Below are 23,762 nucleotides of genomic sequence, written 5' to 3' on the forward strand. Positions count from 1 at the left end.
AGTTAGCCATTATGAAAAATGCATCTACGTCTTTACGTTGGCAAAACACCAAATGTTTTTATAATGGACGGTTCCAAGGCACTTGATGTGCTGATAGCATTTTATTTTATTTTATTTTATTTTATTTTATTTAGCTTTATTTATAGAAAAGGGATGGCTTCTTGAAGAATACTGGAGAGGAATGGCATAGTATCTGAAAACTCTGTGCTGGTGGACAGGTGACACTTTCAGTGGTGCCAGTGACAGCCCCCTCCTCTGTGACCCCGGTACCACAACCCTGTGGGCTAGCTGGAGAATGACTAGAAAGGGCAGGAACTTTGGTGGCCATTTCACATTCAGTTCTCCAGTCATCAATTCTCTGTCTGTTTCTGATGAATCCAGCAGAAATGTCCATATTCTGCATGGTTTTGCCTACAGGCTGCTTCCTGAGTGTGTGTGTTAGGGCAGGGCCTCACAACCAGGCCCTGCCACCCTGGGGAGCCCTGACAAAACCTGGCTGAAGAAGAAAGGCTTCTCCTGTACAAGAAATAGCACTTAATGTGTTTAAATATTGGCCTTTTACCACATCACACCAACGGTTTTGGTGAACTGAAAATGCGGCCTAGCTCAGAAGCTGCCTCTGCACTTCACATTTTGCCTGTCACGCTCCCTAGCACAAGCAAGGGTGCTGAAAGGGACATACAAGCTTGGAATATCAACATGCTTGATATATCAAGAATACAGCTGCAGTGGCTAGGTGTCCAAGCTTTAGCTACAGACACAAGTAGATGGGAGGGTTCAATTTCTGAACGAACAAGTGGTGCAGTAAGTGCTACGCCGATGTGGAAGCAGCACATCCCCAGAGGAGTCACACTCAGAAGGAAGCCAGGAGGACTTCTCCAGCGCTCTGCAGGGAGGGGAGCTTTTATGCTTTAAGCTTTCCTTTGGCAAGACACAGCTAAGGGTAAACACGTTTTGCCTGTTGTGTATAGCAGCTGTGGTTTGCCATTTCAGCAGGCCCACGGTGAAGATGGCAGCTGGCTTTTCCACTGAGGGGCAGGCAGAGTGCCCTGTTGGGGGTTGTTACAGTGTAAGGGTCCGGGCGAGGAGGCTGGGGGAGCATGAAAGTGCTCTGTAATACTTAAACGGCAAAAAACAGCGGGCAAGAAAGTGCTGGACACGGGGCCCCAATCCGCCCGAGGCACTGCGAGGCCCGGTGAAGGGAAGGGCTGGGCAGTGCCCCGAGTGTCCAGGCGCTGCCTCTTGCCGGAGGGCGGGCGGGTGGCGCAACCCGCAACTGACGCCGCAGCCAATGGCAGCTGCCGGTGGGTCACTGTTGCTAGGTGGAACTGCGACTTTTGGCCGCCGTCAGCCGTGAGCGCAGTGCCCAATGGTAGGATTTTGAGCCGCACGTTGACTGCGACGCGACAGCGAGTGGGCGCTCGGCATCCTTACCACCCAATCAGAGCCAGGAGGGCAGAGCGCTGCGCGCTTCGATAGGCTGCCGCAGCGGGACTGACGCGATCGAGACCCAATGGAAAGCGAGAAGCCTTGCGGGCGGCGCGCAGTTTGAATCGGCGCGGGGCGGGGCGGGGGTCTCCTGGCCCCGCGCTATGGCTGTCGAGCTGGGCGAGTGGCTGCAGCGGAGCAACTCCCGCTTCGTCGCCTCCATCAACCGCATCCTGGAGTGGGTGAGGCCTCCCCTCCCCGGCCGGCCCTGGCCTCGGGCCCCCCTGTAGGGCCGTCACCGGGAGATGGGTGCCGTCATGGGACGTCCTCCGGGGATCCCCAGCTGGCACGGGGCTGTTCTCACTCAGGCTGGGTGTTTGGGTACCGGGACGGGTGGGTCTGCTGCGTGCCTGCTTCCAGTTTCTTAGCAGCGAGCCTACAAGAAACCCTGAAACAGGCTCACTTGACCACTTTGAAAATCTTGAACCTCTGTCTTGTTAGTGTTATGGCCTGAAACTGAATGACTTATACACGTGCTTCATATATATGTATTTATTTATCTAATGCTTCACATGTATATGTATTTATCTATTTATTTTTCTTGGTATTCCTGTTTCCAGATTGCTGGCTCCCAGCTGATGCCAATAACACAGCACACTGACAGTTTCATGTCTCGATTGAAACAAAGTTGTGTAAAATGCCTGTTAAAAGCCTTGTTAACTATTTATTCTAACCTTAAATATTTCTTTTTATGTAGTATAATCGTCCTTTTGAAGATGATTTTCTTATTTCCATGGAAACCCTCACTTTTGATACCCCTGATGGTAAGAACTTCTTTAAGCTATGCTACATATTTAGACTTAGAGAAGCATACTGCGTATTACACAACTGCAAGCGGTTACGTAATGTGAGATTTCACCAAATACCGCATGTTTTGCGCTCAGGTGTGGTATTTCATTTGTAAACTTTGATTAGAAATACCTGGAGAGATGGTTCACACACACCTTTTTAGTCCATCGTGTGCTCCATTTTAGACAACAGAAAAGAATTAGTAGCAAAGTACAGGAAAACAATGGACAATGTTGGAATAGCTTGGAATGAAAGAATCAAAATGGAGAAGGATGAGAGGAGACAAAGGAACAGAGCTAATAGCAGGAAGCTGATATGTTTGATTGGATTCTGTAGTTTCAGGTCTGCTTAGCATTCTGAAGGCTGCTGTAAAGTGATAAATTTCTCGCACGTCAGATGTCGTCAAATGTCAGGGTGGAATGGGTAGATAGTGTCGTCTTTAATTTTTCATTGAATGTTCATGTGGTTAGCATAAATCTATAACGTGTTATGCCATGTCTTATTTTTCTAGTGTTTCGTTATAACTGTTGGTCTGTTACACAGTGAAAAATACTTATGAAGAGCTTATTGAGGGGAAAGAAACTTCGAAAATTGACTTCTCTGAGCTTTAGTGGGAATTGTGACTTAGTAGCTAGGTGGTGTTATAGCAAGATGAAATGTTCTGCCAGTTTTTATCCTTAGTGAGGTGTGGTTTACGATGCATAATTGCCATGTAAGTTCTCCTAAGGAACAGCTTACTAGGCATACCCAAGAGGTATGAACGCAGTGTCAAGCCCAATGTAATTGTTGCACCAAATATTTACCAAAGGCTGGGGGCGGGGTGAGGTTCATGCATACGTACAACAATGTAATATAAGGTCTTGGATTTGAAAAGGTTTGGTTATAGTTTTGATTTGGTAACTTCTGTATATGCTTTCTGTGAATATGGATCTTAGCCCATAAAGCCTTGATTATAGTTTTAAATAACTTCAAATTCCATGTAGTGTGCATGCGCTAAGTACAACTTATTTACTCAAATAAAATAATATGCTTTTTTTTTTTTATCTTCATAATATCTGGGCTCTTAATGCTCTTTGGGTTTTAGCAGAGTGTTGTTAGACTCATTTGATTCTTTTTTACTTTTTTTTTTTTAACCAACTTCTCAATTATGACTTGAAATTACAATGTTGTCTTGTTTTGTTTTCCTGTAAGTTTTTGTTTGAACAATTGGATTGGAGATTGTTTAGATTTGATAATGTCTTGTTACTATGTAATGTGTTCTTTCTATGTGTTTGGTAGAATGCTACTCAGTATAGATAAACAGTGTTACAAGAAAAGCTGTTTAAATAAACATCTCTTGTTATTTATAGGACCAAAACAATGGGGGGAAGTATCAGACAAGAGTCTTAAAAAATGGAGGAAGAAACTACTTAAGGTATCTAATGTAGTCCTACTATGCAATCAAAATATAGTAAATTTTTTTTTCTTCTGTATTTTGTGTAGGAATAGATTCCAGTATTGCTGTGCCAGGAGGTACACTTGCAGGAGGTATTAATGAAGTCAACAACTACCTTAAAATAGGGTTTTAGGATAGGTTGCTTAAGAACATCAGATGAGATGGATAGAAATAGATGATGTATTTATTATTGGCTAATACCACTGGTTAACCTGGAAAAGTATTTCCCATATGTAGTGTTGTGGGCCTGTTTATTGTATGCTCTTTTTCTAAGTACTGATGTTAAACAAGCAGTCATTTCTTAATCTATTTCCTAAACTCCTTCGTAAGAGCTTAACAGAGAATTTGGTCAAAAGCACAGTGTTTCTCAATAACTGTATAAAGTCACCTAGCTGCTCTGTTCTCTACGTTACCTGTCAAAAAAGGAAAGCTGAGTAGTGTGCCTTACTAGTTAACACAGAAGCTGTTCTGAACCCCATGGTGTGAGGAGTGAAATTCAGTCTTGGGGTGTAAGTGGATTTAATGGAGGCAAATGTGGCTGTATTTCTCTCCTTTTGAACTTCTGGGAATATCTTGCGCATCATCATCTAAGCGTTGCGACAAGTGGCTGCACAACTTTACAGGCTAAATCCATTAAGGACTGTAAGAAGAATTGTTGTAGCCTCTCATGTGTGAAGTTAACTACAGCTTATGTTATTGTAGTGCTTTTAACAGCAACAGCATGTCAAGAACTGAATGATAAAACATACCTATGTTTTACCATGTATTTGTTGCTTTGCTAGTCAGGCCGTGCAAAAGCTGAAGGAAACTGAATGGTTATTTACGAAGTGACAACTTGTAAGATATACCAAAGGAAATAAATGTTTCAGTTAAAGTAAATTTGTTATTCTAAGATTCTTCTGATGTTTTTTTTCTCTGTTTATAATTGCAGCATCATACAAAAAGTCAAAGGAATACAGGTAAAGTGTTTAAAAAAACAAGTGCTATAAATTATCCGAAAGAGTCTTGACTTCATAGAAAATACCACGTTTTTATGTCAAATTCCTTAAGATACTTACTGGTTTTAAAAAACAAACAGATAAAAAAGAAACACATCAGCATTTAGGTTCATAAGGATTCTGAAATGTAGCTAAAAATGTTTAAAATGAGTAATTTATAATTGGTGTTGCTATCATCACAACTTGATTTAAAATAATCTCCCCTTATCAATTGTACAGACAGTTTTCCTTCTTTTATTTTTAGCTTTTGTCAGATGTTCTTTGAATCTAAAAATCCCACCCTGAGTTACCTGGCTGTACATATGGAAGAGTTTATAATTTACTAGATTTCTGAAAATAACTAGACAAGCACACATATTCAAAAATATGTGTGAAGTTGCAGGGTGAGTGATCACAAATTTAGCAGATTGTTCTGTATACCGAATGAATCGGGCTACCTGCAGAAAAAGTAGATGTTTAATTAGAGATCAAGTATCATGATGGAAATTAAATCAAGATTGCACACGAAGTGTAATTCTGATACTACTTAATCTTCAGATGTTATGCTTCTCCCTTTTCCTTTGTTCTGAAAAGGATCTGTACGTTCCAACAAAATAAATGTCTTTTTACTGGGATAAATGACGGGGGAGACATTATGATATATAGTGCAGTGAAAGTATGTTGGGCTTTGTTTTTTTTAAGGTTTTAAGGATTTTTTTTCAATCTATTGTTTATTTTATCATATACAGCAAAGAGGCTTTTATGCTAAATATTTGGAGCCAAAACAAAACTCAATGTGTGCCTCCCTCCCTCCTCTACAATCCTACCAGAAATTTGTCTACACAGAGTTCGTATATGTATTTTGAATCAGCCTACAGAATTTAAATGTTGAGCTGAGAAATAAGGTGCTGGTACAAAAACATGGTCCAGACCTTTGACTGAAATTTTTAGAAAACGTGTGCTGATGGTTCTGACTAGCCAGTCATTTTCTTACTACAGTCTCAGAAAACGAGAGAGTCTAGCAGGTAGTTTTTTAAAAGATATAGTACCTGAATTCTTCTAGAGGTAATTTTTTTTTGTCTGTTTGTTAGTCTTTGGTTTTGACCTAAGGTCTGAGTGGCATAGAAGTTCTTATTAGAACGCTTTACCTCTTGGAGGATTCTTAGTACTACAAAGACTAGATATAATTAATTCTAAACTTAGTGTTCTGCATTATAGATGAGGTAGAGGAACAGAAGATTTGATATTCTAAATATTTTTTTAACAGCTTTCAATACAACTCAGCAGTCTTTATTATTTAGTTACGTTTTAGTTATCGTAGAGAAGAAATATTTAAATATTGAAGGTGGAGAAATAACTGGTGTTAGCAGTGATTGGTATAAGGAAAAACCTCTTCTTACAGATTGTTATTTGTATATGCTGTAAGAGAATCTCGTCAATTTTGTTATATTTATGCAAACCATGTCTTGCACTGATCTTTCTATTTCAACACAAAAGTACATGCTGTAAGTGTTTGAACTGGTTCATTGTGGTTGGTGTTAATAATAAAAATATCACCAGCAGGTTCTGGCTATGGACTGTTGAAGCTAGCATGCACAATTTACCCCATCTTGTTCTGTATTCTTAGATTTTCCTCACAATGTGTTTTCAAATAGGTTACTTAAGTGTGAACATACAAAGCATCTCTATAGTACCCAAATATTTATGATGCCCCCTCTGCCCTTTTAATATTATTAGTGTTGTTTCTTCAGTTCTCAATTCTGAATTTTGCTAGACTATTTTTTACTATTCAGATAAACTGCCTGGTAGCCCTATGAAATTTTACTTGGTCACATGACAATCCTTTGAGTGGCTTTTGTATGGCTGTTCTGAGTATGGGAGAATCATCTATGTTAAATTTCAACATAAAAAAAAAAAAGGCAATATTTCGGTAATATATTATTGACACAAAATTCTTTCTTTCCTTGAGCAGAAAATTTTGTAAAACAAAACACCCTCTGCGGTGTTTCATAGTTCTTGCTCAGCAGGGATTTTAATGGGACATTATTGTGTTGTCCTGATTTTCTATGTTCCTAGCTCAGAAACATCTGAAAAACGCTTTATTCAGCTTTTAAAAATATATTGATAAAGTATTATGACGAATGCCTTACTGTAGTTTATATTTGCAAAGTAGTGAAGATCAATTTCTTGTCCCATTATGTTTGCACTGAGTAGTGTTTTGACTAACTGGACTGACTCAGAAAAAGAAAAAAAAATGAGGAATTAAAAAAAAAGACAAAAGAGAATCCCTAGGTTAAACATATTAGAAAAGCTTTCCAAACGTAAATAAAAGAAAGCCCTGACAGATGTTTCTTAGAGATTATGGAGTTGCTCTTAATGGGTTAGACTTCTAAAGACAAGTTAGGTATAGTTGTTCCTGCCTTAGAAGGGAAGAAGGAATAAATGGCATGTTTAGGTTCCTCTCCGTACACTTGAAGCTTTTAGGAAACGGGAAATCTTTAGATATCTGCCTAACACTATTAAATAAATTGAAGTATTTACAGAAGTAAATAATATCCATGTGCTTCAGTTAGATGTTAGATACATCTCATTACCACTTAGAGAAAAAAAAAAAAAGTAAATTCCTTGTGCTATTTGACATCAATTTATCTGGAAACAAATATAGAGAAAACAAGAACAATAAATTCTGTGTTAAGGAGAAATTTTTTTAATGACCATCTTGAGTAGTATAAGCATATCTGCTAAAGCACGTAGACTCAGTTAATGTAAATGATATATCACATCTATCCATCCATGAGAAGTCCCTGCTACAGTCTTAGCACAAGCATGTCTTGTGCTTGAGGATAGAGATCCTGTCTTTTGGGGAAGATCCCATTTCTGTAACTTGTGCAGTATGAACATTAACTAGATGTAGGCAATAATTTTTAGGTGCATGTCATAATCATATGGTCTGTATACAAACTCCAGACGTTGTAGCTTGTGGATCCCTTTTTTAAATCTAACAAGATGACATTTAGAAATGTAACTTTTTTCAGCAATGTCAAAACAGTTTTCAGACTTGAATCATTTTAATAACAATATCTGACTTAGATGCTAATTGTGAAATTAGCTTATGCATAAGTAAGATTTGTTTGAAGACAGCTGCTTCTCTGTGGGTCTTAATGTTTTGATTTATTGAAATCAGCTTGAGTGCTAGTGTTGTTATAGCTAATGTAGAATAATATATAGATTGAAATGTCAAAGGAGGAAATCAGCTTAATGATTTTTAGTGAAATATGGAACATCTTAGACTGTTCTTTATATTCCTTCTTAAGAAATAAATGTAGAAAATAAAAAGAGATCACTGGTGGGCCTATCTGTAAAGGAAGGCAGGCGTGACAGTTTTGGAAGGCTTCCTTGCCAAAAAATAAAATAAAATTAAAAGATGTTACAGAGTTTTCATAGAATATCCTGAATTGGCAGGGGCCCACAAGGATCACTGAGTCCAACTCCTGGCTCCACACAGGACCACCCAAAAATCAGACCCTGTGTCTGAGAGCTTTGTCCAAATGCTTTTTAAACTCTGGCAGGCTCGGTGCCGTGACCACTTTACTGCAGAGCCTTTTCCAGTGTCCGACCACCCTCTCAGTGAAGAATCTTTTCCTAATATCGATCTGAACTTCCCCTGATGATGAAATAAAATCATAGAATAGAAGACTCGGGATTCTTCCGCCATTCCTTCCCCCATTTTTCAGGACCAGTTAGTCTCTTTCTCTCTTCTCAACGTATGTCATGAAAGTGAACAAAAAAAAAAAATTGTGGTTGTCTTCCTTTTTTGCAAGTCATACCAAAAGGGACAAATTTCATTTTCTGTGTCACTTCATAGGTTAAGAAGAAAACAGATAATGTTTTAGATTTACAACTATGATCAGAATTAGTCTGCTTTGTTTGATGAGAATGTTGTTCTGTCACTTGTCTATTCTTTGCTTCAGTTCTCCATTTGTTAAACGTTTGAATTAAATATGTTCAAAATATATAAGCGTTTTATATACAAAAGGAGAATTAATGAGTTCAGGTGCAACCTTGATCTGTTATCTTTCTAATGGGTGGGGTTTTTTTCCTCCCATATGCACACTAAGAAATGTCAAAGCAACATGCCGGTGATTTTGAAGATGGACATTCGACAGTACATCAGGTATGGGTGCTATGTTTCATCTCCTTTTTTATAAAGCCTCTTTAGGAAAAACATTTATATAGTCACAAGCTAAAAGTTAAGAAATTATTGATCTATGAAACTATATTTAGAAGACTTACTAATTTCTGAATTGATTGACTTTATTCTTCTAATTGAACACTTCTGAGAAAATTAAAGGCCTAACGCTTTTTACTCATTAATGTTAAGTATTTTGCTTCTTTGTTTAAGTATGTCACTCTGGTTCTTCAAACTTCAGGTACTTTATTACACAATTGCTTCACGTTTCCCCTTGTGATGTTCATTGCATATAGTCGCATTATTTAAGAAGAGCTCTGTTTTAATTATAAGGTGTATGTTCACATACAGTTAAATTCTTGTGTTTTGGTTAATGTGATCATCTAGTATACTTCCCCAGATTGATTGTTGTCAGTTTTGTTTTTTGAGATAGTGATGAAATCAAGTTCTTGATTGCTATGTATGGTGGTTTAATACATATTGTGATGGTGAATTTGCATTTTGTTGTGTTTTCTATGTCCCTGTTTGTTCAGAATATAATCCTTCTATGCTTACCCTAGGGATATTTTGGGTGCCTCAATTGTTATTTGCAGTTGATGCAGGAAGAAAATCTAGCTGTAATATTTTGGAGAAGCCCATAGTTGGACAGAAATGGTCCATTTTACGATTAGTTTTTGTTTTGACGGAGGTCTCAAAGAATATTGAAAGACCAGTATTTGTACTTGTCTAAAACTGCAATGACGTAGAATAGTTTGTTTTTGAGCAGAATCCATGTAGTAATATACTATAACATTCTTTTTTTCTACTAAATGTTAACAGTTGTATTTTTATTCAATTTTTGATGAGTAATGCATGTTGCTTTTAGTAGTTTTTATGTGTCATAGAATTACATGTCCTCCCTCCCGCTGTGATATTAGGAGTATCAAATATCAACTCTGATATCAGCCATGGATTTTAGCTGAATTCCAGCTGTTTGAGGTTTATTTAAAGTAGAAGATAGCAGTTAGACATAAGCTTTAAGCTGTCAGATGTCTTCTTAGTTAGGCAGTGCATGTCTAGCTTTTTTTATTATTACTTGTAAACTCTGTATGTATCTACAGTAACTTCTTTAGATGCTTGATCTTAAGGAGAAAATAGCATTTGAAGAGTGTTACAAAGAGACTGATTGGTCAACCACTTTTTTTAAAATAAATTCTGGAGAATTCTGTTGAGATGTGGGTTGTAAGCATTTTGAAAGGGTTTCTTTTCCATTCTAAATAAGTGTTTTATGCAAAAAAAAAAAAAAAGGAATCATTATATAGAGAAGTGTTTTGAGTGGGCAATTAAAAAATAAATTGCATTGGAACAGAGAGAACCCTGAGTACTTCCTGATAAAGATTGTGTAATTAAAATTCATCTGTCAATTCTTTTTTGTTCTTGTTGTATAATAGCTTTTTTTTTCTTTTTTTTACATTACTCATCTGAATATGGAAAGGCTGATAAGAAAATAGTTTTCCCCATTGAATAATCAGATGTGAATTAAGATAGATTTGTGTATAGGTTTGTTGATAAAGATGGTGTCACTTGGACATAGTTTCTGGAATGCGACTTTTTTTTTTCACCCAGGTAACAAGCAGGGAATTCTACAGGCTAGTTAATATAGCTTATGCTACCAAGTCTTAAAATTGTTTTCATCTGCTTTTAAGGATTTTCCTGAGAATTCTTCTGTGGATGTATCTGACGCAGGTAAGTTTTGTAATTTACTTTTTAATAGCTTTTTGAAAAAAAAATTATAAGTAATTATTCTGTATAATTCTACGATATAGTAAAAGTAATTTTAATCCATGTTCACAAAGTAAAGAATCCCTTTCACAAAGCAGAGAATAACAAGAAAGTGAAGTACTTGTAATGCTACAAAATCAATGTCCACATTCCTCTTTAAATCTCAGTCCTGAATCCCTGATATGCTGAAAATCCAATGTGGAAGATGTTCAATTGCATTTTCTTAATAAATTGAAAGGAACAGTGAGATCAGGAGTTTTGCATGAGTGGAAATAGGACGTTAGTTTCTAGTGGCCCAGTTAAAAAGTAACTTCAGTTACTTAACCAGTAACATATTAACTTCAACTGTCATAACATCTTCAGGAGGCTGGCTTTATTTTATTTAGCATTTATAACAGTTTCAGTAACAGTCTTGTGGCCTGGCTGCGAAACTTTAGTGTTTTTAATCTTGTATTCCCAAATAATTACTTGGTTGTAATAATAATCTTCAACTGTTTTAAAAATACTTCAGTCTTTTACTGCACAATATCTTTTGATTCTTGTTAACATAAAAACATACAGTTTTCTATAAATTAAACTATGACTAGGTGGTACCCAGCATTTAATGATTTAAAGAGCAGTTTAGCTACTTTAGCTAAAACTTTTTTGGTGTTGTTTTTTTCATCTTTAATATTCATACGGGATGCTTCACACTTCTCAGCAAAGGCAGTGATTGTTCTGATATTATACATTATTTTTGTTCTAAAAGTATACAAAAGCTGTCAACAGCAAGTACAAATGAAGTAAAACAGCTCTCACCTGCACCTATAAGTATTGGTCTGCCCTTGATAGGGAAAATGATTAGGACCTACCTCCTTTGGTTTCACAGGAAGTAGCATAGCAAAGCATAGTGATATTTGAAAAACGTGTTGCATCTGTTAGGATCACAGAAAAATCATTTTATTTGGAGAGAAAGGGCAAAGTTGAATCTGAATTATTTAAACTATAATACACTTAAATAAACAGGATCATATCAAAGTCAAAACTTAAATTTGGCAGTAAGCCCCTCACTGAAATGTTCATCTCTTCAATATGATACATCTTTTAGGTAATATTAATACATCGTGTGCATTTACAGTGAAATAACTTCCTGTACGTTAAGACAAATTTTCCAGAGAGACAAGTGGGAGTTTTTGTTATAATTCACTTCTGCATTTGAGGAACAAAGGTGTTACCTGATTTCCCTCTTGGCCCTTAAAACACCTCCAGATTCCCTGGAGAAAATATTTCACTTCCTTCCATTCTGTGCAGTACCGTGGTTCTCTACTGATAACTAATGTTCCAGTGCTTTGACATCTGATTGTGAATACAGTGAAGATGTACTAAAATCACATTTTTTTGAGATTTCATTTCTAGTAGAGTATTCAATTTGTTTACAGACCAGCTCATTCTATGATGCAAACTCCTTTTCTAATGTTCAGTAATTGGCATGATGGAGTGCAACTCCTTCCTTATGGGTCCCTTCCAACTTGGGATATTCTATGATTCTATAGGCTAGACATCAGGAAGAGGCTCTTCACTGAGAGGGTGGTCGCACACTGGAACAGGCTCCCCAGGGAAGTAGTCACTGCACCAAGCCTGTCTGAATTTAAGAAGCGTTTGGACTGTGCACTTAGTCACATGGTCTAAAATTTTGGGTAGACCTGTGTGGTGCCAGGAGTTGGACTCGATGATCCTTATGGGTCCCTTCCAGCTCGGGATATTCTATGAAACATTCTTGGAGGTTAGAATTGTTAACTTTATTTCATAGACTATCCTATATTTGTAGTAGTCTAGTCTAGTCGTTTCAGTGACTGTTTAGAGAGCAGTCTGCCAATTTTGTGCTTAACTACTGGGGAAGAAGACTATATACCAGAAAAAGAATATCACCTGTTACAAAAGGAAAAGGTGGGCGAAACTTTTCCAGACTAAAATATTAAAGTTCTTGCTAATTTCTCTACAATGGATGTTTAGTAACTGATTTTCTGTGGATAAAATGCCCACGACTGTGTCTTCTATTAGTCATGTGGGTAGGAACTGGCCATCTGGCAGGTATGGGTTTCCATTCTAATGAAATAGTTCAACTCAGGTTAGACTGTCAAAGCCAGCCCTCTGATTGATCAACGTTTTCACCAGTGGATGCAAAATTGTGTGGTCTACCCTAAAAACAGTGTTTATTTGATATGAATCTTTATCCTAGCTCTATGATGGCAGTAGCCCACAGAGCTTTAGGTGATGACTGCAATGAGAGGGAATGTAAAAGGAACATGGGATTATAAGGAAAAGATTTTCATTTTGTTTTTAGTGGTTTAAAAAAAGTATGAAGAGTCAATGATGTGCTTGATATCATAAACAAGACTTTTTTTTTCAGTCATTATTTTCCCTTTCAGGGTTATTCTTCCCTCTTCTTTCTCTTCCTGGAGTAAACATAATCATGGGACAAATACATAACAGCCAAGGAAATTGAGAAATTGGGGCTTACAATACAGTCAAATGTTTTATTATCATGAACGACTGAGGCTTTAGCTAGTAATTAATGGGAACATCTGGCCACCTCTAGCAAAATCGTTTCCAAAATACTCGTAGAATACCTAAAAATTGAGTTAGAAGTTTTGGACTTGTTTTTTTAATATTCTTAGGTCTGTCTTATTTCTTATCTTCACAATTCTAAGGCTGTCTTGATAATAAGAAACTAAGAAAGGAAGCATGGTACAAGCAAGTGGCAATGTCCCATTCCTTACCATTGTTGCTGGGATAAGTAAAAATGTAGAAGGAAGGAAGTGGGAATGATGCATGAATACTTCTGAAGAGCAGTGCTTTGAAAATATTTTACCTTATGAAATGGCTAGCATATGTCTTGGACTGGCTACAGACAAGTTATCTTAACTCTTATTTGTTTCCCTCACAAAATTATTTATGAGTCTATAAATCATGTTTTTTCAATTGGACTTTAAAAGGAATGTAATACAGATAAAAAGCCTTATAGCAGAAAAGACTTTTCTGAAATGAAATTATTTGTTTCAAAACATTTCCAAGAAACTTGATTTTGGTTTTGTTTGAGTTAAACTACGTTTTATTTAGTGTTTATGTTCAAATTGCAGATGTAGAAAGTGATGCTGATATAGTTTCAGTAAGAAAAAGATTTGAAGACACCCACTTCCAGGTAAAAATTTCTGGTGTTTAATGTAATGGAATAAGTTTGTGTTCAATAGAAATAATTGAACTATTCAAACAGCTTATATGTGCCTGAAGAGTTAATGCACTGACAGTATAAGACTCTGCAGTCTGCATCTTAATGCACGTTTATTGTCAATATAGCAAATGAGACATTCAATAAATAATGTCATGAAGAATGATATGAAGTAATTATGTATGGTTTTCTCTAGTATACTTATAATCCCAAACCATCAATTCATTGTACAGAACAGACACTTCTGATAAAATTTATTATAGGTATGCAAAAAGAATAACCAGAAATAATCACAAAGCGAAGAAGCTTTAAACATGATTCTTTATCCTAGAATATCTCAGGAGAACAGAGCAACATGATTTTAAAAAGCAAACCTTAAATAATGACCATCATAACAAAAGCAGAATGGAATACTCTGCTGTTGTTTGCCAAAGCTAGACTATGGGTATCAGGACTACCCAAACAGGTTACAGCGGTGAAGAAAAGTACAATATACGCTTTGTGTGTGAAGCCATTCTAATCCTGTATTCAGCTTGTTCAGGTACAATTACCAAAAAAATATTTACTTTCCTCTTTTGTTTAGCAAAAGAACAGAAGTTAGTTCTAGGCATTTTCATGTCTTTGACCTTAAAGAGGCAACATGTGCTTTTCCGTGGATCAATTAACTAGCTAGTTATCTCTCTGTTTTCTGACATAGTTCCTTCTTGAGACTTTTTTTCTTTGACATGAAATGTACATTAAATAAATAAGTTTTATGCAGGCGGGAAATCTTTATCGAATAACACCAGTTTGAAACAAATCTAAGTAATGTTTGTGTTCTTCTGTATCAATAACTTCTATGTGTTTTAATCCTTCCCTCCTGCCCCAAGAATCTGGATGTAGATAATGTGAAAACATCAGAAGTAGTAAAAGTTCAAGTGGATGTGATAGTACAAGATGATGCAAGAGGAATTCCCAAGTGGATTATGGTAACATATTTCTCCTGTTCTGTTAAAAGTTATTTGCTAATTAGAATAACATAATGACTCTCTAACTATGCGCAGCACAATGAATCATAATATAACTTCTCTGCTGCGCTCATTATTGCAATTCTCCTACATAAATATCACAGTATTTCAGATCTTTGGCAGCAACAATTATAAGAAAAGGAGCAGACAATATCCAAATAGTTCTTTTTCTGAATTTTATGCTTTTTTCTTTTTACCCTGATGTGTGAGTTGGTTTTCACTTCAGTAAGTCTTCTGAAATGCCTAAATATTGAGGTTTGTAGAGGGGGAAAAATAATTGAGATTTTAAATTTAATTTCTTTACGTTACATGGTACAGCATCTATTTCCTACTCAACTTGCCAGAGATATGTAAATTATCCACATATATATTATATAGTTAATTTAATATGCATAAATATACATATTTATGCATATATGTATACATTCTAATATTTAAGAAAAATGAATAAAATATGATATACAATGTAGAATTTGCAAAGATTATGATGGGTTTCCAAGACTGAACTTGTAATTCTCAAGAATTCTTACTGGAATCTTAGACTAGATTTTTATATTTTTTTTATTTTACTGCACAGGACCAAGCATAGTAAAGAGAGGGCAGAAGGATTCACAAATAAGATTTTTATATTACCTTTAACATGCAGAAATCAAGGATGAATTCAGGATTCATGTGTTTTGGTTTTTATTCATTTATTTTTCAGGCAGCACCTCAAGGATTGTCAGAAGATCTTCACTTAGTTTCACCAGTGCAAGAAATGATAGGTACAACTAAATCTTTTGTCTGTGGGTCAAATATGATAGTTATGTTTTTTTTTAATTGAAATTGATTAGAAATAAGTATTTAATTTGTTGAAAACACAGGGAGTAATTAACCATCAGACCAGTTCTCTAGGCAGATTTCATGCCAAGAAGTTAGATGTGATTTTGCTTATGGCAAACTGTATTTGAAAAACAGAAAATAAATGGCATGTATGCATAAAAGCAGCTTTTGTTAAACAACCCCAGAAAAATGCATAGTTACAAAATTCAGCAGAATTAAGTTCAGCTAAATGAAAACATGACTTTTTGGTTCTATTTACTTTAAATTTGAGGAATGGCTTTGGGTCTGCTGGTTTCTGGTAGACAAAGAACTACTTCACTAGTAAGCTTGCTTTCTTCAAATCTCCAAACGTGCCCCAGCAAACCTTAGATAAAATTTTGGTGTAAATATTTTAAGCCTAAAAACTACAAAAAGCATTATCCTCCTCATGCTTTACCTCAAGGGAAGCTGCACTGGTACTAATTAAGTACCAAGTTTTCAAGTAATATGAAAATAGATTAACAAAATCTGTAGAATCTGTTCCTCCTGGTTAGAAATTAGTGTGAAACAATCTGCCTCTACAATTAAGATATTTTCTATCTTTATATAAGTTATTTTAAAATATTTTTTTTCAATATTTGGAAATGTTTAATTTCCATAGAAATAAAAAAATTTCCATAGAAATATTTAATTTCTACCTTCTATAATCTGTTAATTCAATGTGGTTAAAAAGATATTTTAATTTTCCTTAATCAATTGTATGTAATCACCCGTTTAGCTTGGCAGAAAAGCTTAATGAAATCTGTTAGCACATAAAGAATATATGTACCACTTGCAATTGTTTGTCATGTAACATGTTACTGACATGTCCTAATTTTTTTTTCTGATTTTTCTTTTGTGATTTAAGTTTTTTTTGTTTGTTTGTTTTTTGAATAGGCAACCACACCAGTGTTTTCAGAAAGAAAGTAGAGCTGACAAATGCATGTTCTTCATCCAGGCCTCACCAGTTCCAATTTTCTGGTGTCCCCATTTCACCAAATATAATAACTGTACCCAGACTTCAACCTTTTCGAGAAATTAATAAAATTTGCTATGACAGTGTCTTGGAAGAATACCAGTCTGCAGATGAGGAATGTTCCTGGAGCAATGTAACTCTTGCAGACTTGTATCCTGCAATGGTAGAGACGCTGATAAAGCTCATGACAAAGCAGATTCGGAGAAAAGCATTTAAATACATGTTTGGACACTGTAGGCACAAAAGATGGTGTCCTAGAAGACCAAAGCTCAATGTCACTGTAGACAAAATAAGGAGGTTCAGACCACTTAAATTGAAGAAAGCACTAGCCAGCATAAGCAGTGGTAGTAAAGACATCCAGAATCAGACTTCAGGAAATAATGTAAATGAGAATAGTGGACCTTGTGATGATCAGTGTTCTATTAATAATTTATCTGGTCTGGTACCATATTCTTACCTAGATACAAGTGAAATGGAAATGGACTGCTCTAGTTCAAGTGTAGATCATCATTTGTTATTTGGAAAGGGACAAAAAGTTCCTGAACAGACTGTTTTTCCTAATGTTTTGGCTAGAATGGGAGAGACGTTTGTAGTGGAAGATCCATTACCGACTACTGTCTCACTGAATAATTTGAAATGCAACCAAAGTGGTAACTTGGCTTACAAATTTTCTTTGGAATACCCTTTTTTAACATCTACCGCCAGTTCAGACTCAACAGTGCTTGATCTGGTAAAAGAGAGTAAAGCTCAAAAAATTGATTGTCCTTCTGATGATACTTCGGGATTTTGTTCATCTACTTGCTATTTCAATGACAATAGTAGCGCTTTTGTACCTGTCACAAATCATTCTCTTGCAAGAGCATCAAATACATTTGTCATAAATCCTCAGACAAAAATTTCTGAAAGAGAGATTTCTTTCCAGCGCAGACACTCATTTTCCTCGTTGTCTATGAAGCACAGTCCTTCAAAGATGCCCCAGAAATATGAAGATGCATTTGAAAAACTCTACTATAAAATATGTTCTAAAGAATTCCAAAAGCCTTTCACATTGACAAAAGCGCTTTCAAACTCACAGAAGCCTGAAGAGAGAGGACGATTAATGAAGTATAACTTCAGTGGGTCTGTGAGGTCCAATATACAGTATGACAGAGCATTTGAGAAGATTTATGAGCAATTGTCTAGTGAGGCAGTTTCAAAACTTCCTGGTTTTCAGGGAGCTTCAAATTTAAGGAAATATGAAGGAATACAGATATCTGAAACTGTAAATGCTCTTGTTAACTCACCTGTTCGATCTTTACCTGCAATTCCCAGAGTTAAGAGACTAGGAAATTTTCAAAATGATCTTTGTTCACCAGTAAAGAAACTGAAAAATATACCTGAACGTTATTTTTTTCCAACAAAATATCAGCAAATATCTCACAGGAAAAATGTAAATCTTCAGACAGTTGATGTGGATTTTTTGAGCCCATACAATGGCAGTAACACCAGCTTTTTTGACAGTCGCAACTGTCAGAATCAGGTACTTTGGAGCATTGTAAAAAATGGTTGTGTACTCTGTGGTGATATTTAGAGAAGTGCTTTAGAAATGGATTCGAGCTGGAAGGTCTTTAGACTAGTGACAACATATATTTATTTCCAGTGCTATTTGGTTGGTGGAGTTGTTTTGTGAGTTTGGGAGGATTTGATTTGCTAAACAAAATACAAGTTGCATAGGGTCTCCTGGATCTTGTGAGGAAGCTCACTGTATTTATTAACATGGAAAGTGGTTTTAAAATGCTCAGCAAAAGGTTTTCTCATATTTTTAATACTCAGTCACTGGTTAAAATACTCTCATACAGTGACTCTGTTAATTAACAGATTATCTTTCTGAAACTATTATGTTTTATTTATTATATACATGAGCAAGGTGAGACCAAAAAAAAAGCTCTTTTGGAATCACCAGACTTGTTAAATCAGGCCCTTATTTCCAAGTTTCCAGTTGTTTCTTCTAAGGCAAGCTGAGAAATAATAATTGAGTGTTTTTGTTGATGTAGTATATTTATGCTTTATTTTCAGGACTCTGGTTTTCACGCTTCTTCAGATAGAACTTTTCTTGTTAGTCCTGTTACTTCCCTGAAAGGTTAGTTTCAGAAGCTTTGTGAATTATTATTATACCAGTCACTTCTTTAAAGGGTACATATATAGATCTCCTCTATAGACCCCTGTCTAGGTGACAGCTCTTCTTCCTCATTAATAATTAGGTGTGCTTGTTTTTCTTTAATAAGTAAGGAGTCTAAGTAGAAAAGGGTTTCCTGAATCTCACAATAGTAATTTAGTAAGCTTTTTCTGTAGGAATTTTCCTACTAAAGTATTGCTTGTTACCTGTTAGCTTTCTCTTCTTTTTTTTTTCCTAACTACTTTCTGTATAAAAATGTTCCATAGGAAATGGATAGTTTATTAATCCTACGCTTGAATAACCAAATGTTTCTGTGTGGCTTTTACAAAAATGTGCAATTGCCTTGTTGCTTGCCTATCATTACTTGCTTAGGTGAATTGGATTATTGATCTGAAAAAGACCACTTTTGCAGATTCAGGACAGTATCATTTTATTAACTCTGGACTGAAAGACTACTAAGGTTCTAGATGCTAATTTTATATTTTTCCTTTAATAATCTGGTTTTGGTTAAAGTATGTTTATAACATGATGTAGGTTTTCTTCCAGCTTAGTCAAAATTGACGATATTTCTTTTCTATACCTCGTTTTTATGAGTCAGGTCATCAAATAAGTAATTAACATGCAAGGGAAAATACTGAAGAAGATTACTTAAAAAGTTGTTAACTAATATACAAAGAGAAAATGGCAAAAGAAATGAACTTGTTTGTATGGTCCTTGCCTTGCTGCATTTTCATTACCAATAAATAATTTTTACAAAGAATTCGATTATTTGAGATGACATATTATTTGAGATGTATCCCATCTGTCTTATTTTGCCTTCCTCAAATTTTAATTCCTCATACTTTCTGTCACATTTTTTGTCACATTTTTTTTCTGGAAATAACTATTTCTCCTCCTTGTATCTTTTTCTAATGGTCATTAAATAATAACAATTTGGGAAAAAGTTAGCTTATACTTAAATATATTTGAGGCTTTTGAATATAGGTTATAAAATGTTTTGAAATTAAATTTTGCCAGAAGAGAATTTTCTGACTGAAATGTGGTGATTATTACCAGTGTCTTAACAGGCTAGTATTTTTAAAACATATTGTATTCTTTATGCTACTTAGCATCATTCTTACCCTTTCGATACTATCTTTCATCACCAGAATCTGGGATTGCAGATGCCTGCTCTAGCTGGCATAGGACAACACAGAATTACAGCTGTCCTGGAGGTGCACAGAAACATCATCAAAAGTAAGTGCCTTTGGAGAAAAAGAAGTTTCAGAGGAAATTCGTACTGTTCTACATTTATATTAAATGTAGGGGGTTTTGTTGCTTAAATGAGTGCATCTATAATGAAAATGAACATGGATGCTTGAGAGAACACAAGCTCAAGCCTGCACACTTGAACACTGGGAGGCAAGTGTGGACAAAACTAGCCAGAGACCAACGTGGATGGCAGTGAATACAAGATGGACCTAAGGGATCAGCTACTCCAGTTCTTATTTTGTGTTTGTTATAGGGATATTTATTATTTCAGCCACTATGTGACTACATAGTCGTTTTGATTCTGGCTGTGTGCTTGAGCTGACAAGTTTTCTCAGATCCTTAAGCTCTGGAGAGTGTAGGATATTGCCATTTAGATGGACTTCCAAAAGTCAGCTTCTGTGCAGTTGATCGTGGTTATATGCATTTTGGCTCTGGGTAAACAAGCAATGGATATGTTCAGAAGGTATCTGAGATCCTTGCCTCCTGTTCTGTTATTACTATTGGCAATGTATTGACATCTCTGGATAGAGAAAACGCCTTTCAGCACCCTGGAAAATGGCCTACTACATCTATTTTCCTTAGCAAATATGGCTTCTGCAAGTTTCTCAAGTTTCTGATCTCTTGGCTTTTTAATTATTAACTAATTTAATAGGTAGCAGGATTAAAAATATTACAAGTTCTCTAAACAGTTTTGTTTTATTTTCTGAAACATTTCTAACATTCTTTTGCCAAAAAGTCTGTTCTGGCACCATCAGATATGCTGCCTTCCCGAACTTAAAATCAATAAATGCTTTCACCACGCTTAAGGTGATCATACAGCTAATATTTAAAAAAAAAAAAAAAAAAGACAGTGCTCAAATTAAAAATTTTGATTTTTCAAAGGAAGCCTGAGTGCGCTTTTAAACTATTTGTATGGAGAACTTAATCTGAAAGAGACTGTATTGTATATCAAAAAAGTCTCAATTTAAGCAAAGATGGTATTAAAACTTAAAAGCTTGCATTACAAGGATATGATAATACCAATAAAGATTGTATTTGGATTATTTCTGATACAGTGGAAGATTGGAGGTGTGTTGATGACTATAAAAGGATGTTTAAGTGATCTTGACTATACCCACTTAGCTGAGAGCAATTCTGCTCTGTTTTTAATTCCTTTATTTCCTTTTTTCCTGAGTCCACACTAAATAGCCCTCCCTATTCAATTAGTAATTGTTCTCAAGAAGGAAAAGGTTTTCCTTTCATTAATGTATGCAAGTAGAGAAGTTTGAGAAAGTATAGGAAATCAGAATGTCACTGTGTGCATTCTCGTCAAGCCATCTGGAAGAAAATCTATTGCTCTGTTCCTTAATTACACAAATACACGTTTGCTGATATGTAGCCAAAATGGTCTGTCAGCTGGCAAGATTCCTTAGGCCTGTGGTGTGATATTCTTAGCCTTCTATGGTTGAAATACACTTGCCAGGACTGAAGCTCTTTAATGGCTTCAGAGCCCTCGAAAGTTTTATGCCTAAGCCAGGTGGCAAAATGCTGTTTGTTGTAGTAACTGTTTGTGGAGAGGAGAGGAAGACATACCTCCGGGAAAAGGAAAGGAGACTCTTTTCCTGTTTATAACTTTACTGCCTTTATCTAGAGGCTGATTATGGAAAAGACCTTTTTCAGAAAAGGAAATATATGGGAATGCTGTTCTACAACTACACTGCTATACTTAGTTGTAAATGTATACCAGATTAGTTTAAAATAGATCTTAAAAAATTATATGCCATTTCTTAAGTAACTTGCAAATGAATAATTTTATTCTCACTTGTATCTTTAATTTTTAGCTACTTCTGAATACATTCAGAGTTTGCATCTGAAAATTTAATAGAAAGTTATGTTAACATAATTTAGGTTAATATAGTAGCTTTACTGAGATATTGAAATTGACACAGGATGAAAAGCTTCCTCTTCAGCTGAACACACATAGGAATGCAGGCAAGGAGTCCTGCTGCTGTTCACAATCAAGGTGTTCACTTATCTTGCTTTGGTGTGTTGTTTCACTTTCATTCTGTTCATCAGATAGTCAGCAAGTATAGTATTTTTGTGTAATTTATTTTATGTTCTAAACAATTATTTTTCACAGGGTATCAAGAAAACTAAGTTACACCAATGGAAAAGACCGAAATCCTAGTAATCCCTTCTAGTAATCCCTTGGATGATGTCCTGGTCAAAAGTCACCAAGGAACCTTCATGGACTGTTACAGAGAAAACATGTTTTGTAATCTTTGATTTGTGTTCATTATTTTTTTCCAAGAATCACAGATCTATTAATAATTTAATATTTAAGCAAAAGATCCATAGTATGGAAGAACATTGTTGTAATACATAATTAGTCGCGATTTATACTTCCCTGTAATATAAATTGTCAGGAGCTGGTTCCTCCCTTCTGACAGTGTACTCCTTATTCCTTGGGCTTCATCAGGTATTGCAAGGAATCAACATTCCTTTCTATGTCTCAGTTTATTTAAATTTTGTATATGGTATTGTTTTTAATAGTAGAACATGGTTTGTATTATCTTTTCATCTGCTGAGGAACTTTGCTTTTTAATCTATTAATGCTACAGTTTTAAGTTCTGTGTCCGCTTAATTCCCACCCACCCCCTTCCTGCTTTATAGATATGTCAGTACTAAATGTATGAAAGAAATCTAAACCGGACTGGATGGTCCAAATGCAGTATCATACACCCTAACTTTTAATAACTTTTAATATGCCTGCTATGCAATTTTAGTGTGTAATCTTCTAAGTAGCTCACCAGATTTGATTGTACAATAAAATTTTATACAATAATAGATTTGATCTCTATGTTCTCACCAAGTTCTAACTGACATACTATATATTCTAAATAAATACATGCTCTGAACTAATATCTGCTTTCAGAATTTTATTTTAGGTATAAATTCTCAGGACAAGTTTGTATGCCTACAACAATACATGAGAACGATGTGGCAGGGTCCACAGGCTTTCGTTGCTGTGCTCCTTCTTGGCAAGGGGGTTGTTTTAGTGGTAAGCGTTAGGTCAAATACACTCTTTTATCGGCATTGCCCGATGTCAGCTTTCCAGGCTTCAGAAAAGGAAAAATAGTTTTCCTTGACTGCCTTTCTTGGCATGTGTTTTTTTATTGTGTTTTGGTGTTCTGCTGTTTGTGTTTTGCTTGCTTATTTCTTTGTCTTTACATTATTGTAGCACTTAAAACCAGATTTTTTGTCACTTTTAAGTGGTGTTGAATGGAACAAGAAGTCAGCTTCAGTAATGCTTACTCTAGGGTAAGACAAACTTCAGTGGGTGGCTTCTGCAATGCGTATAGCACGTGTTCCCTCCCTCATCGTTCCTATGTTGGGTCTTCTACAAGTCTTTTAGAAATGCTTGATGCGTTTTGTGGCAGCTCACTTCTGGCCACAGATATGGATGAACAGTTAGGGAAACACTTTATGAACTACCCTTTTTTTTTTTTTTGATTTGTTGAGGTAATTATTTCCCAGTATTTCTTGAGATACCACTACCAGAGACTACAAAATTCCACCAATATTTCTGTTCTGAAGTAAGTCTAAACTGGAATCATTTTTTTGGACATGTCTAAATATGACTTCTACAAGCAACAGAACACGGGCTTACCAAGGTAGGAAAAACAGTTTGTTAAGAACTTAGCAAT

At 35.7% G+C, this 23,762-nt stretch overlaps 1 protein-coding gene across 2 annotated transcripts; it reads left to right on the top strand.

Moving 5' to 3' along the window:
- The first annotated feature begins 153 nt into the window (after positions 1 to 153).
- Positions 154 to 22,974, top strand: LOC121075553 (Holliday junction recognition protein). 2 transcript variants are annotated; one of them, XM_040568974.1, is made up of 13 exons: positions 154 to 1,670; positions 2,186 to 2,252; positions 3,627 to 3,691; positions 4,644 to 4,671; positions 8,808 to 8,863; positions 10,564 to 10,603; positions 13,759 to 13,820; positions 14,717 to 14,815; positions 15,558 to 15,618; positions 16,592 to 18,189; positions 18,726 to 18,789; positions 19,974 to 20,061; positions 22,196 to 22,974. In XM_040568974.1, exons 1-13 carry the CDS (start codon positions 1,593 to 1,595, stop codon positions 22,254 to 22,256), a joined length of 2,367 nt encoding a protein of 788 aa, XP_040424908.1. In that variant the 5' UTR covers positions 154 to 1,592; the 3' UTR covers positions 22,257 to 22,974. The 2 variants fall into 2 exon arrangements, with proteins under 2 accessions (XP_040424908.1, XP_040424914.1); XM_040568980.1 differs by lacking the exons at positions 8,808 to 8,863; positions 10,564 to 10,603 and having other exon boundaries at positions 155 to 1,670.
- Positions 22,975 to 23,762: the final 788 nt, after the last annotated feature.

Source organism: Cygnus olor, chromosome 1, assembly GCF_009769625.2.
Source record: "Cygnus olor isolate bCygOlo1 chromosome 1, bCygOlo1.pri.v2, whole genome shotgun sequence".
NCBI lineage: Eukaryota > Metazoa > Chordata > Aves > Anseriformes > Anatidae > Cygnus > Cygnus olor.